Source organism: Anoplolepis gracilipes, chromosome 3 (assembly GCF_047496725.1).
Source record: "Anoplolepis gracilipes chromosome 3, ASM4749672v1, whole genome shotgun sequence".
Lineage (NCBI taxonomy): Eukaryota > Metazoa > Arthropoda > Insecta > Hymenoptera > Formicidae > Anoplolepis > Anoplolepis gracilipes.
The window spans coordinates 12,819,537-12,835,564 of NC_132972.1; the positions used below are offsets into that span (position 1 = coordinate 12,819,537).

At 39.9% G+C, this 16,028-nt stretch overlaps 1 protein-coding gene across 1 annotated transcript; it reads left to right on the forward strand.

Moving 5' to 3' along the window:
* The first annotated feature begins 5,858 nt into the window (after positions 1-5,858).
* LOC140664039 (uncharacterized) lies at positions 5,859-14,681 on the forward strand. The gene is made up of 3 exons (XM_072888734.1): positions 5,859-7,575; positions 12,376-12,655; positions 13,577-14,681. Exons 1-3 carry the CDS (start codon positions 7,338-7,340, stop codon positions 14,679-14,681), a joined length of 1,623 nt encoding a protein of 540 aa, XP_072744835.1. The 5' UTR covers positions 5,859-7,337.
* Positions 14,682-16,028: the final 1,347 nt, after the last annotated feature.

The following is a 16,028-nucleotide window of genomic DNA, read 5'->3' on the forward strand; positions in this document are numbered from 1 at the left end:
TAAATCTGCCGATTGGAAGCCCCACGGCGAAAAGCCATAACGGAATGTCTCCGAGAGAGTGGCGTCTACTCGCGCGTCGCTCGTAATTCGCGGGGTGTAAGTCGTGTCACGTACGAACCGGCCGTTTTGCGTGTTCCGGCGACGAAGCAGGAAACGTCTGCTGGATTATCGGAATATAATCCTGGATAATTGCCGGTATTCCACTTCGATTCTTAACTACTTAATTAGCGCTGGAGGCCGTCTCGCGCACGCCGGAGAAGTGCGTGCGATTCTCGCACGCATCACACTTGAGTGTTCCTTCAAGTCCCTACGTGGAAGTCCTTGCGTCAACGTGGATGTATTGTATCTTTTTCTACTCCTTCAGCTCCGATAAAACAATGAAATCGGAAACTTGTTATATTTTCTCGACAATTATGACTGAAACGCGCCAGATAAAATGCGATAAATTGAAAAATTAATACGATAACTTTTAATTTTATTTTGTGAAAAACGAATTCTTTTACAATATAAAATTGAAATTAACCGTTGTAAAATATATAGGGAAACAATTTTAAAACAATTTTTAAAACATTTTTCATTATTTGTAACACTGACTCTTTACACAGTATGGAAAAAAAATATATTAAATGTAAAAATACCATTGTAAAATTTTTATCATTTCCTACAAGCGACTTTATCTCGTCTCATCTCCATACATTGCCTGACCTTTCACATGCTACTGTACTTTCGCCTTCCGATTCGCGCATACTATTTCTTGCCGCTTCTGTCTCTCTTCTGGATTCTTTCACGTTCATCTCTCTTCATTCTCTTTTCCCCTTTTCTTTCGTTTATTCTGCCCACCGTGAAGCGTGAGCTGCTTGCTGGTCTCAAAGTCGATCACGCGTTGAACGATGTTGTATGACTATCGCGTACGGTCGAAGCACGCGGGGAGACTGCATTTAAATCTTCCTCACGCGATTGTGATCGCTACTGGGCGATCGCTAAGGAGGACTTTTTGCAGAAATTACGATAAACGCGGTTTTGTCTGTCGCGTGTAACACGAGAGAAGGAGAAAGAAATCGAAACCGTGAGAAAAAGAAATCATATTTGACGAGAAAATAATTGTTTTTTTTTTTCATTTTTTATTTCTGAATCAGTGACACTCACGTGTCGCACGATTTCCAGGATCACCCTAACGCGTATGCATCGCCTATTGCGATGAACGTCATGTGCAGGCTAATGCGATGATATGTATTGTGGAACGATCGTTTTGTTACGGACCTGTCAATCCCTCTCGATCGATACGGGCAGTAGGCAAAGTCACTCGGAGTCAGACGACGCCCAGAATACATCGGCTGACGCGCTCGACTTAACTCGATGAATTTCATAAACAAGATCGGTATGTTAATACTGAACAATTTATGAAAAAGAAGGTGCAAATAAGGTATGAGAATACGGCACCACAGTTCTCTCACATGGTACGCACGCGGCTCTCGTCTCAAGAATGTCGCCCTGTAGAAGAAGAGAAACGGCCGCAGTACATCTCGCACAATGATACAAACAGCAATCGTTCCAAACTTATTATCGCCGGTAAGAAACTCATAAATGCTTATGACTTGCTTGCCGGTTTTTGCTGTGGCGCTCGTACGATCCAGTTAAAGCGACGTTTCGTCAGATTGACTCTCAACAACCAGTTGGAGATAGACGGAAAAGCTGGAGGAGGCTCGTTGCATCTCCATGCAATACGTTCGCGAAAAAGCGAGAGAAGCGAGAGAACGAAAGAGAGGGAGCGATAATAAAGGGAGAGGGAGGATAGGAGTACAAAGAAGAGGTGGAGGAGCCTGAGGAGTCCCTTCAACGTCATTTGTAATACCGGATGGCCTAATGATGCGACTGGTCGTGACAGGACAGGAATAACAGTGGAAGCGTGCGAGAGCGCGCACGATAGAGATTCTGGAGCGTGTTCTGGGTCCCCTGTATCAAGGTATACGAAAGGGAATATATAGAGCAAACCTCCGACGGGGGGAAGGCACACAGAAGGGAAAAGACGATCGTATATAATACATCCACGTGTCTCGGTCACTCGGTTGTTAAGGACGCGCGGAAAGCCTCAGGGTATTCGCGATGCGCGACGGCGATTTGCTTCGTCGTGGTTGTAGATCCCGGCGAAGGGGGATCTATCTATCTATCTACCACCACCATGACCAACGTAATATATACGAGTGTGACTTTTTTTGCGAGCGGCGAGCGCGGGGAAAAGTACACGCGAGCGCGCGTTGAAATTAATCTACCACCGGCCGCGCCGCAACGACAAGGGGCCCACGATAATTTACTCGCGAAGGGGGCGATCGTGCGTGTGCGCGCTCATTGCGTGCCTCGCCTCGAATCTGGCGACACGCGTGCGATCGGCAAAAAGTTGATGATCCGTGGAAGGAGTTTTGACAGTCATTCGACCACGTGGTTTTTCATCGATCGCAATGCGCGGTTAATACAGAGGCCCTATCATTATTGTAATGGAATTTCGATATCAAATTCTTTGATAAATGTAGAGCTGAGTTTTAATTCGATGAATGAATAGTTAGATTTATTTGCTCTGAGATTAATTATTCTTGGAGTAAAGATATTCCGTGCACGTCAAATTGAAAAGAGACATTTCTAACATATGTTGTTTAAAAACATTTAAATGTATACAGATAGAAAAAATATAATTCTCTCTTTTGTGTAGATGTAATTTAATTTATCTATTATGTTAAAAACTCGATTCGTTAGACTTCAAATAAGTTATACTTTCACAATGAGAGAGATGGAAGATTTAAGCTACGATTCATCTTAAGTATTTAAAAAATATTAACATATTCAGTACTGGTTTAACGGCAATTTATTAAAAAAAATCATTAATAGTTAAAAAATAATTAAATATTAAATGTACGATATAGGATATAGAAAGAAAAAAATGAATCTGTTGTAGCTTTTCATAGTTAATGAAGAAGAAGATAATTAGAACCTTGTGATGTATGTAAAGGATGAATATTTCGCAAATAATTGTCAGCCTCAGAAACGTAGATATACGTATGTGTATTGTCAAGTGTTACGACGTAATACTCGATGTACTCAAAGCGAGGTCGATGTTACATAGAATGATTCCCCCGCAAATCATGACGATCTTTGATGCGACGCGCGCTTTTCTTCCCCTCAATACTATAGTGCACAACGATGCACTTCGAAGCACGACGTAGCTAATGATGCAGAACGTGCAGCAGTGTTTTCTTGCAGCCAACCAAGTAGCGAGACTTGAAAAAATCAACAACCCACCGTAAGTTATGTCTGTATGATCGTCATCTACGTTAAAAAGTCCACGTAGAAGCGCCATAAATTATATACTGAGAATGATTTAAACTTAATTTTACTTAACGAGTGTCACAGAATTATCTCTTCTTACGAACCACGTTGATTTATTCATATTGTAATATTTGTATTGTATTTCGAAGTGATTTATAAGGAATCTTTTGCGCGAGAAAAAGAAAAAAGATGAAAAATCGAATTAAAATTAGAACCTTATATGTGCAAAAGAAATATTCAGATATCTGCCAAGAAATATTATAAATTGATCAAAGTAAAATAAATTAATAAAATACTTTTTAGACTGCAATTGAAAAAATTAGCTTTTTAATTTACTTTACTAATATACCGCTTTGCAATTCATACGCTGTTAGTATTTATGAACTATCAAATCAATGTTTTATCTTGATCCTATCGCATCTTATCTAAGTAATAATATTTATCGCAATAGTTGATTTAATACATAACTCAGTTCATTCCGTCTAAGGTGAAAATATTGTTAAATAAACAATTTAAAAATATTCTCATGTTCTTTTTACGTGTAAATTGCAGTTAGACACCTATAGATAATAATTAGATAATAATTTTGCCATCTATAACTGTGGCAAAATGTTTACTTCTGTTCTGGTCGATCAGTTCTGCTGCGGCGCAGGATCATCAAGATCGAGCGATTGGATTCTCGCAATAGATATTAATCATGACTCGAACCTTCTTTTGTTCGATCAACAACGCGACGCGTCGAAATAATCGGCAGAGAATTGGGCCGACAATAAAATTGCACGGTGTTAAACGCGCGCGCTATAGTTAGCGAGATTAATCAGCGACACACTTTGATTTATCTCAGACTACAACACGGCGAGGCATGTCGATTAACGATGTTGTTCGTCGATCGTGTACCTTTCGCACACGCCGTGAACGCACGTTCGTTACAATAAGTAAGCCTTTACGGCTTATTAAAAATTTCGAAACTTTTTAAAATTTTTATGTATATAAAGTTGTGCACGTAGAAAAGGCTACCATGTGCCTATAAAAGACTGCTTGAGCGCTCGTATAAGATTTACTTCTATACAAAACTGCTTATGCATTTATATCAAGCAGCTTGTACGCTTGGGAAATACTGTACTTTTATATTAAAATAATTGTTGCATATATTTCCACGAGATAGAATGTCTGCAAAAAGAGATTAAAAGATAGATAAAAAAAAAAAAGAAATTCAAACACTTTTTATGTGCGTAATTTTTGGTACGTATCTCAATATACGAAACGTTTACTTTTTACAATTAAAATTAATACGAATATTATCAACGCGTTTTCATATATCACATAATAGCTTTGCCATGTATAAGATTTATCCAAAGAAAAATCATATCTATAAAGATGTAAATAACTGAAGTCAAGAAAATATCAAGGAATGCCACTAAATGTGTTTATGTAATCTTTTCACACGAAAAATTAGTTGTTCAACAACACGGAGAAAATTAATGAAACGCACAGATAATATTTATCTTTAAATTACTATGATTATAAGGTGCACGTGAAATGCTAAGTGCATAGCATTAAGAGTTCTTTCCAGGTCTCGCTCTATTCATCGCTGTTTATATGAATCATAAAAAAATAACATGCACACGTGTGTGTATGTGTGCTTGAAATAAAGTAAAATAGATTAAATCTCTCTTAAAGGTTTATTTTATTTCTTTGTTAATATTTAATTATCCGCTGCATTTATTACGACTATATGCTAATACATCATTATTAAAATAACTATCCTTATTTCACAAAGCAAATATTTAAATAATCTAGTATTAATTTGTTACACAATATCAATTTTCAACCGATTTAGTCAAAACCGCAGAAACCAATCCCAATACCGCATAACAGGCGTGAAGGAGATATTGATAGAAGCGTACAGAAGCGACAAAACGGAAATGTAAAACGACAAGAAGGACGAAGGAGACATGAAAGGAGAGGAGCATGTGAAACTCGAAGCGATTCACAAGGATGGGACAAGGTAAACTCAACTAACGTTGTCAGAAGGTACAGAGAAGCACAAGCGACCGACCGACCGACCGACCGACCAGCCGGAGAGCGGGATGAAGCTAAGCTAAGAGGCAAGTCAAAGCAAGTCAAGAAGAGTTAGGTCGAGGCGAGGCAAGAGGTAAAGGCGAGTAGAGACGGGGTATGGCAAGGCGCATTGGCGAGGCATGCTAAGGCAACGGGTCCAAAGTCGTACCACGATGCGAGGCCCCGGCCCCGGTGGCGCGTTAACCTCCCGCTCGAACGCAGTACGCTCTCGACTCTCGCGCAGGCCAGGTTGCACCAATCTTGTCGGTCGATCCGCCGACCACGTGCTGCATCCCGCCGACAGGCGAGAAACCGCGAGGGAAAAAGATCCGATCGCGCATACACGTGCCTTACGCGTACCAGTAGCGAACAATTTCGGCGGGAGAAAAAAAGACAATGGAAAGAAATTTTTTCTCAAAGAGGAAAATCTTCTTCTCACGGCGGGTTCTGCTTCTAACGTCTCCTAACGTGAAATTCGCATTCGATAACTCTTAGAGAATTAGCGAAACCCACGAGTGACACGAGATTATGCCAGTGCGGATCAAGATAAAATAATAAATATCAAGTTCATCTAATTTTCTCGTTCAATCTCTCTCAGTGTGTTTTACACTAGGGGAATTCAATTTTCAAGTGTGCGAGAAGATAATCCGAAGGAAGTCACGGTGCTCGCGACCGGACAGCGAGATTTAAGACGGAGGTTGTAAATTAATTCGCCAGAGATTCCGATCGCGCTCTTTGGATTTGGCTACGAGCGGTTTACACCGGGGGTATCGCACCGTGACGGCAACCGGGCGGTTAATTTAATTCCGAGGTGCGTTTCTCACGCCTGCGAAATCGGTTCTGACCGCGCGCGCGGAACGCGATTAAAAGGAGGCGGGTGCCCCGTCATTTCTAACCGAGCGTTCCACTTTCGGTGGTCGTGCGTGAAATCGGCGGGGCCGAGGCGAAAACGAATCCGAAATGGTCACGCCGGCGCGCGGCGCACGTGAATCCCTCCTCTTACCACGGCAAAAATGTAATCGCGGTGCGATAACCTGCGGGATCTTCAAAAGTTTTCGCGCTTCGCTGAGTCGTGGCGAAAAAGAGGGGATCGATCAGAAAAACCTCGACACTCGGAGATCGATCGAGCAAAACGAATCGAAATAATTGAATTATCGAAAGTCTGAAGAGACAGAGAGAAGACGCAGAACCCCGCAGGACGACCATACATGGTCGTCGTCTACCTACGAAGCCGAGGAACAAGCGGGATCGCCTTGTCGTAATCGCGTGGGAGGCGTTTTTTTATATGAAACGAAACGGAGAGACAAATTCGTGCCCTCGCTCCGGAACCTACACGCGCACGGAGCACGACTATTTAAAACCGTGCATCTTACGAGTAAATTAATTATGAGACGTACGGATCTTCCAGGAACGACATGACCGGCGCCGCCGCGATCTCTTTCCCCGATGCGTCGCGAGAACGCGTGCCGAGACGAAGGCGACCGACAGATCGAATAAGATGACCGCGTGATCGGAGACGAGAGGAACCTGATTCCGGAACAAGTTTGTGCCGCCAAGTAGCAGTTCGAATAATTAGCTACAACTAGTTCGTTAGGAAACCGTGACTAAATCTCCACGCGAATCAAATCGCCGCGAGCAAACCGAGATAGGAAACTTGCTTTCGAAAGAATGTGAGGAAGAGAAGGAGAGAGAAAATTTCATGGCAGGCAAAAAGAAGGAAATAAAAAATGGAAACGAGTAGGCAGATTGCAAATCTACGCGTCACAACGCAGGAAAATTGTATACGAAATGAAGTAAATGCTAAGATCGGACAGCGTTGAACTGCACATGGCGTCTACATTCGAGATGCAGTTGCGGTTAAAGTGCATTATCGAGACAAACTTCGTTTGCGGAAGACTCTGGCGAAATAAACTGTTCGTCGCGCTGTCGTTACGCTTGTGACAAAATGCGCACAACGAATGAAGATTTCCACTGCGGATAAAGATAATAATAAGGAAGAAAGAGAAGAAAACGAGAGAGAGAGAGAGAGAGAGAGAGAAAGAAGAGAAAGGAAGAACATGCCGGTCGCGGGAACGAGGAAATTATGCAGAGTGGGACTCGCCGCGATCTTGGTCACCGCGCTGTGCATCCTGACTCTGTTAGACTCGCCGCCAGCACGACTCCCGGATCCGCCGACCGATCCTCCTCCCACGCCTGGTAAGCAATTTTCCTCTCCCCACCCCTCCCCTCCTCCCTCTGAGGCATCTCCGCGGAGGGCGCGAGCGCCGCGACCCTTGCCCTTTTGTTATCGGCGAACGGTGTTGTCCGCCACCGCAACCTGAAGACGGCGGTAACATCGCGCATCTAGCGGGATTTTTTGCTGCCGCGCGAATCGGTCGTGAGCGTAGATAAAATCGAGAGACAAATCGGTCTTGTTTCGCACGACGTGACGTCTCGCAAACCTAATTAACCCTTTGAACTCGAGCGATCTCGCAGAGAAATCATCCATGTCCCCATTATTCTAATAGTACCTAAGCATTCAAGAAATCGTGTGCCCAACAATTTTTCAACAATTCACAGCATTCATTATTGCATTAAATTTGAAATTGTTTAAAACGAAAACTCTGTGTAATATAACTATTTTATATAAACATATCTATTTTATTCTTGAAATTATAATTTGAGAATTTTAGCAATCGACTATGCAGCGTAAAAAACAACAATATATTGAAAAAAATAATACATTTGTCTCATTTATTAAAGTCTATACAAAAAATAGCAGAATTGTCATTCTTGATGTATTAAATTCATACAGATTTTTCAAAAGATTAATGTATTAAAGTATTCGTGCAATTTGTATATAAAAATATAAGTTTATTATTTTAATATCATTTCATAATTAGAATCATAATCATCTCGAAATTCTATGCATGTTAACTTTAACCAATAAAAATTAAATAATCATCTGGAAATTTTATACATATTAAAACTTTAAATAATGAAAATTACAAGTTAATTAAACAATAATATTTACAAGATTCATACATTGTCAAGCATAAACTTAAAAATAATTTATGATATGTAATTTTAGCTTGGTAATAATTGTAATTATTATAAATTATGTTATATAGCAAAGAATAAAAACAAGGAGAACTTCTATCTTTTATTTTACGAACACAATCGTTACGTACAGAAATGCAAGAGATGAGTCTACATAAAGAAACAGTGATAGTTAATGTACTCTCGCAACCATTTTGTTAGCGCATAAACCAAAGTACTATCTCAACACGTATAAAAAGAAATTCGCACGCAATCGACTCGTGCGAAGTATCTGTGAGCGATGATTTGTTACTTTATACGTACTATTTCCTAGTCGCGTAAAGTTTCTCAGCATTAAAATGCTATCCGGCCGAGTCGAGAAGGAAGAGCTCCTGCTCATTGCTTTTTTAAACGCACGTTCATCACGCGTAATTGTACGGACACTGCGCTTTCTCTCTTCTTATACTAACAAAGAATATGATTACGTTTAAAGGGTCGATACCCATCAACCCACGCTACGCATCGTAGAAATACAACCGAGTTCCGCACGCAGGATCTACGCTGTCCCTCCGAGAAAAACTAAAAAGATACGAAGATAACGCATTGGATGCGTACATGCGTGCGCACGCAAAAAAGATACGCGCTACGGAGTTATAAATAAATATATCGCAAAGGTTTGGTACATATAAAGCTCACCAAAGAGGTAAATCTCGGAGCTGTTACTTAGTAGTAGCGACTTCATTAGTCGACATAATTTATGACGCGATTCATCGAATGACCGCCCGTCGACTCGCGTGCTTTCGCGTATTTCACCTTCGCCTCCACCATGCAAACATTTCGCGAGGAATTATGACAGCTGATTGTACGGCAGACCGAGGCTGCATACTATATCTACGTGCTCGACAGGCTCGACAGGCTTTTGAAATTTGTCCGTGTTGTACGAAGATCGCCTTTCATGTTATCAAAGGGCTGAGGATCAACGGGTCGTATTTAACGCTAAATATAAATTGTGAATACAGATTCATCACCGCATTTTTATGACGTAAAAATGAAGTTTAGTTAATTACGCGGATAATAACGATACGGAGTTAATAATTGGCCAGTTTTATAAAACGTCTCCCCTTCAACAGAGGTTGAAGAATTTCTTTCGTCGAGAGTACATAACTTCTGACTAATTAGCGATGGATCTTTGAAAATCAGAACGATTTACTTGCCGTGCGTTGACTTACCTCTACCAGCTAGATCCACTCTCCGTCCTGACAGTGCGATTTCCATGAGAACGCCGCTGTGCATTAGCGTATATCTAGCGTGGTACGAATGCCTCTCTTTCTCTCTCTCTCTCTCTCTCTCTCTCTCTCTCTCAAACGTAGAACCGCGTTTACCTTCTCGTAAAGCTCGCGAAGCGTGGCCGGCGACGGACGTACGTACAGACGGACGGACGGACGGACGGACGGACGAGGGGAGGACTACAGGTAAAGGGCACGGAGTCACGAAGAATACTCGCGGCACGCAAACACGTAATACCACCATCGGCGGCCTCATCGGGTCAAACGCCGACTTTTAACGACACACCATGACGGATCATCATCTATCCCGTCGCCCGCGGAGGCGAACCCGCGATGTATCAGCGGGATCGACCGGTCTCGTTATCTACCTACGCTCTCCCTCTCTCTCTCTCTCTCTCTCTCGCTACGTCGAGAGATCGTTGGGAAAATAGTTCCGGGCGTCCGTCGATAACGTTTCACGATCCATATATGTCGAAGGCGAGTAATTGCAAACGAGACGAGTCACGAAACGTATGCAGTGCCATAAATTTACCCGCCAGCACGATGTCCGCGACGTTTACCCCCCCCCCCTCCCCCCTTTTTTTCCTTGTCTCGTCGCCGCCGCCATCGTCCCGTCGCCGCTGTCTCACAGAAATAATTATAAACGAGACATAACGAGAGTCCTTAAAGCTATCAACGACGTAGATTTATTCGCGCCGCCGTAGGGCAGCGCGTCTGGCGAACATGCCCCCTGTCATATTTCATAAATATATTTATTAGATACATTAATGCACGGAAAAGAGAATGGAAAATCTTCGCTTCGGCTCGTGACTCGGATCTCCGTGACTACACGGAGAACGAGTTTCTTCACGGAATACAGGATATAAGCGGCGTATCAACATTAGGGAGTCTAATTAGCGGTCACGTCGATTGAGATTCCGCCCAACTAATTTTCTTTCCTTCCCTCTCTATCTGTACTCTTTGAATATTAGATTAGAGAGAAAGCACTGCGTTAGAGTATATGAAAATCGCAATTGCACTACATGCGACGTTGATAAGCAACTACACGCGACACGCTGATAAGCGAGAGCACACAGATACTGAGACAAATATTTTTAGATACAAGCATAGCAAAGTTCAAACGAATGTAAACGTATTCATGGTACACCACGTCCGTCTCTAGTACATGACACGCGTCATTTCCACGTCCGGTCATATAGTAGATAATAATATCTTGTCGTGTCGATTTATAGACTGTGCTGTAGATAAGATCGATTTTCAACTTAAATAATAAGCTGATATTGTGTGAATAAAACAAATATACACGGCTACACCATTATACTCGCAGATATTATAAAATGATATATTAACAAAAGTATGATGCAAGTAATACTATCAGTCCAATAGAGTAAAAGTTTTGATAAGCTACAGATAGAGTTAAGTGCATAGTAATATGTGTGAGCGACAGCGCGAGCGCTTGTTCTTACAAGAAAACACGGTCAACCAAAACTAGTTAAGTTGAATGAAACTTTGTAAATATAAAGTGACTTCAGTCGCATGAATATGCATTATATTTGCTTTTGAAATTGTATAGTTAAATTTGTATGAAGAAAGTCACACCAAAACGTGAGCGCCAAAATAACCAAAGTTTATTTCAGTGACTTAATAAGTTGTGAATGTTAATAACATATTAAAAAAAAAATGCTGTTCCAGGCGAGAAAGATTTCATGACACATTTGCAACTCATTCAGTAAAGCACATTTTATTTATTTTGATGTATGTAAAGAGGTGTAAAATTTTGAATGTTTTCTTTCAACAGCAAAAATATGTTATATGATAAACATTCGATAATATTTTTGTAATTTTGTTTTTTAAACCTTTTATTTTTTCATACTAAATTCACTACAAATTTTTATTTGAGACATTTTTTCTAAATACTAAAGTTTCAGTATCATCTAAAAAGTAGAATTTGTTTTTTTTTTTAACATTATACTTTGAAAAAGCAATTAGATATAACTGAAGCGTAATGCGTTATCAATCTCTTGAGTATATAATTCAAAATTTTATCTATATATAAATTAATCCATGTTGGATTCCAAATCGGTAACGTTTCTTTGTTAGTTAATAGAATTAAATTTTTTTTTAGAAAAATTCCTGAAAATAATAGTGCATTTTTTTGACAAAATTGTAAAAACACTACCTTTGAAAAATATTCGATTTTAAATATTTTAATTATTTAATAATTTTAAATATTTCTATTTTAATATTTTATTTTTTATCGAAAAAATCGTGAAAGAAAAATATTAATTATGTTTCGATACTTTACTATTACACATATATAAGCAATATTACATACGTTTCGAAATTTAAAATAGATGTATTTTTGAAATACAATCTTTGCATTTCAACGAACGCGGAATTTTGATCAATTAAAAATATAAGTTTCGATCACTTCGATAATTATATTTTCAAAGATAAATACTACTAGAGGAGAAAGGAGAGCAAGTTAACGTGCAACTCTATAATATCTAGTACAAAGACTAGATGATTTACACTCTTAACAAAAACATGAGTTAGCGCTATATTCTCCCTCGAGTCTCTCAATTAACTCCTTCATATCGATCGTTCTTTCTCTTCTCTTTTTCTCTCTCCTTCTTCCTCTATACGTTTTGATCAAACGACTTCTTATCATCATTCTTTGCACGTATTGCAGGAGGTGAACCGCCCGGCACAAGAAGCATCGTCGCCTATTCGTGGGCTCGAAGATTGGCACTCGATTACAGGCCCACCAAGCAGTGCGACGGTAATGGAACGCGCGGAATGGCGTTAAACGCGTACGAGTCGCCCGGCACGAAATGGCTCGAGACAATCCCGGGACGGCTCTTCCTGTACAGCGCCCACTTGGACCTCAGAGTTGTCGGTTACCCGAGCATCAGAGTGATTGGCGTTAAACGAGGGGCTCTGCCGCCCTCCGCGCTCTTCTGCACTATATGGTGAGCTATTTTTCACGTCGTGATGCAGCCCTTTACTCGTCTATCTCTGACGAACGTTAAACACGAGGAAAGAGAATCACTCAAATGATGTTCATAAACGCGCGCTCTAATCACGTGTCGTCTCTGCAAATCTTGCTGGCAAAATGACTCGGTTAATTAGTATCAAATTTTTCAATAATACAAAGATCTAATAAACTCGTAATTATATTTAATTATATTAGAACTATTAATATAAAAATGTTTCTATTTAATTAAGATTATACATTATATAATTAATTAAAATTATGAAAATTTTCCACAGAAATCTTTTAAATCTTAAACTTATGTATATATTTTTTATTAATAAATCGTAATTTAAAAATGTTTATTTAAGGGTTTTTAACGAAACGTTTTTCTTTCTGACTTTTCTATAGTTGGAGCAAATAACAACTCTTTTCAGGTTATCAATGGAGATTTCAAATTCACGTTTGTTGGTGTTTTCCACTTTAATATAACTTTAATAATTTCAAAGAAAATTCCGTAACTTTTATTTGTTTGCAAGAAATTTATAAAAAGAATTTACCATGCGCGAAACATATAAAATCAAATTAATAATAAGCACGTTGAGAAAGTATGATTTTAATTCATTTTGCACTTTTAGTTTCAGCGAAATTAAACCTTGCTAACACGAGTCAAACTTCCATTTCATTTAGAAGCAACTGAACTGTTTCTACGGTAACGTTATGAGTAGCGATGAGGAGCAATGCAAATGTTAGCAGCGGCGCGAAACGGAGCATATTCGTTTAAAATGCATGGTTGGAAGATATAAATGTCTTCCACCATGCGTGCAGGTGTTTTCCGCTAGAGTACTCGACATTAATCAGCGCACTCCCTTTCAATCGGAAGCGGTAGATTAAGCGTCTTGGTCTCGTTATGTTTCAGGTATCAAGAACACGGTGAGACACGATCGTTGAGCGTGGAAGCGCTCGTTTCGACGATCTGGTTGGACGAATGGGACGGCACGGCGAACAGTTACACTGGAATCCTCGTGAATTGTCAAATGCCGTTAGATGACTCGATACGCGGCCCGTCGCGGATTTACGTGGGTCCGAATCCCTGCTACGAGAATGCTAGTCATAGTTTAACGAGCCGCTCGGAATACGACGACGAGATCTCGGTGGAGCGGCGCCAAGAGTTCATCTTGTGCATCAAAGGACTGGACTTTGATGAGGATATATCGCGCAAGCTCATAGCCTTCGTCGAGTTACACCGCATTCTAGGCGCCAAGTTGTTCTACTTCTACGTTTTCAACGTGCATGAAAACGTGCTAAAAGTGCTGCGACTGTACGAACGATCAAACGTGGTACGATGGTTCGCGCTTAATCTACCAGGCGATTTGCCAAACGAAAAGTCGACTCGAAGGCGATTTTTGGGCGAGGATATCTGGACGAAGAGGCGAATGGAGTTAATCCCGTACAATCACTGCTTTTACGAGAATATTCATCGATCGGAATTCGTGGTGCCAATCGATATCGACGAGGCGATCGTGCCAACGCGCCGAAAAACGTGGCACGAACTATTGCTGGATGAGCGCGCAAAACTCGGTAGAAACTTCAAGGATTTCGCTTCCTATTCTGTACGGAACGTTTATTTCTTCCCCGAGTTGCAAAACAAGACCGATCGGTCGACCGGACTCGACGAGGAATCTCGTCGCTCAGTCGAGCAGCATCCGGATTACTTAGATACCATGAGAGCGGCCAATATCTCGCCCGAAGGTGATTCGGTAAAGAGCTTCATATCTACGAGGCGTGCGCTAACGGTGCACAATCACTATGCTCTGGCCACACTGAACCCGTCCACCAGGCGGGCTCATCATCTGGACTCAAACGACGTGCTCAAGCATCATCACCGGGCGTGTGACAGTCGACATCTCGACTGTGATCTCTTAATGGAAGACGTTAGGATCGACGAGTCCGCCCTACGCTACGCGGATGAACTCAGGACGAGAATGAAGATCACTTTGGCCGATCTCAATGCTTTGCCATAGACTGTAATATTGTAAATAATAAAGGTCTCTTCTCGAAATTCTCGTCTCTTGTATCTCCCAAATGCATGTTAACTCCTTGCGATAATCTTCGAGATATCTTTCACGCGTATGGCTAAAGAACTTCGAAATTTCGAAATAATATTCAATGCTTCTTTATGTTAAGACAATGTTAAGATCACGATTAAAAATAATTGCAAACGAATAAAGCAATTAAATGATAGTTTGCTATCTCTTCTTTAATGTAAAAGCTACTTTAGAAAATAGTTTTATCCTTTCTTCAAAATTATATAACAAACTATTATTAAATAATATCAATGATATTTTAATTTAAAAAGTCGAGAAGTGAAATGCAAATGTTCAATATTAATTTTAAAATATATATTAGTTTCATATTTATTCTCAAATATAAACATTTCAATTTTATAAACATTTATTATACATATAATCTGACACAGAAACTTTTTTTATGAAACTATTAAATTTACTTATATCTATTGCTTGTTAATAATTGGTTTAGAGTTTGTAAGACTACCTCTCAAGAATATATAAAATACCAATTCTTTATATCTAGTAGAGAGAGTCTGATGTACGACAAAAATAATCTAGAAATACTTTTTTATCATCCATACCCTACTATCTTTAAAAATAAAATAGATCGGTCAAAAAGAAATTCAATCAGAAGAAACGATAATGACCAGTATTTTAAAACAAAAACTAATGCTGACATTTCTCGAGTACGTAGCACGTATTTAAAATTATTGCGGTCGAGCAAAATAATAAAAAAATGTATAAAAGAACGAATGCAAAACTTGACGCTTTTCAGGCTTGAAAAAAATTATTACGACTGGCCACAGAATAATTGAAGAACGTGAATATAAATAAAAGGTATGAAAAAGTAAAATAAAAGGTACGAAAACAAAACCACTTTTCGTGCTTTTCAACCGTGGAATTTCAGGTTGAAACTATTGAGGCCGAGTATAATAATTGAAAGTATTTAAAATCACAAAGGCATGTCTGACGGGTCTTCAAGATTGAAGGACTAAATTGTAATGACCGGACGCAATAATTGGAAAACTAGAACGGTAGAAACAAAGTTGATGGCTTTTCAAAGCGTAATGTGTTCGGGATGAAGCTTTAACCTGCTTCCGAAGATTCAAACGACTTTAACAGGTTGAAATGCATTTCGCAACGCTGTAGTCTTAACCATCTGACATTTATCAAATGAGACAAAACAAATGCGCTATTTACGCGAAGGAAAGCATAGAAAAGGTAAGAGTCTCTGGAGTTAACGAGTATGTACGAGGAGCGGACGACTTTATAAAGCGTTGCATCCATCATGCTCGGTAC

Coding starts and splice junctions, on each gene's coding strand:
- LOC140664039 (XM_072888734.1), top strand. CDS start 7,338: ATGAAGATTTCCACTGCGGATAAAGATAATAATAAGGAAGAAAGAGAA. Junction 7,576..12,375: donor CGATCCTCCTCCCACGCCTG/GTAAGCAATTTT, acceptor CACGTATTGCAG/GAGGTGAACCGCCCGGCACA. Junction 12,656..13,576: donor GCGCTCTTCTGCACTATATG/GTGAGCTATTTT, acceptor GTTATGTTTCAG/GTATCAAGAACACGGTGAGA.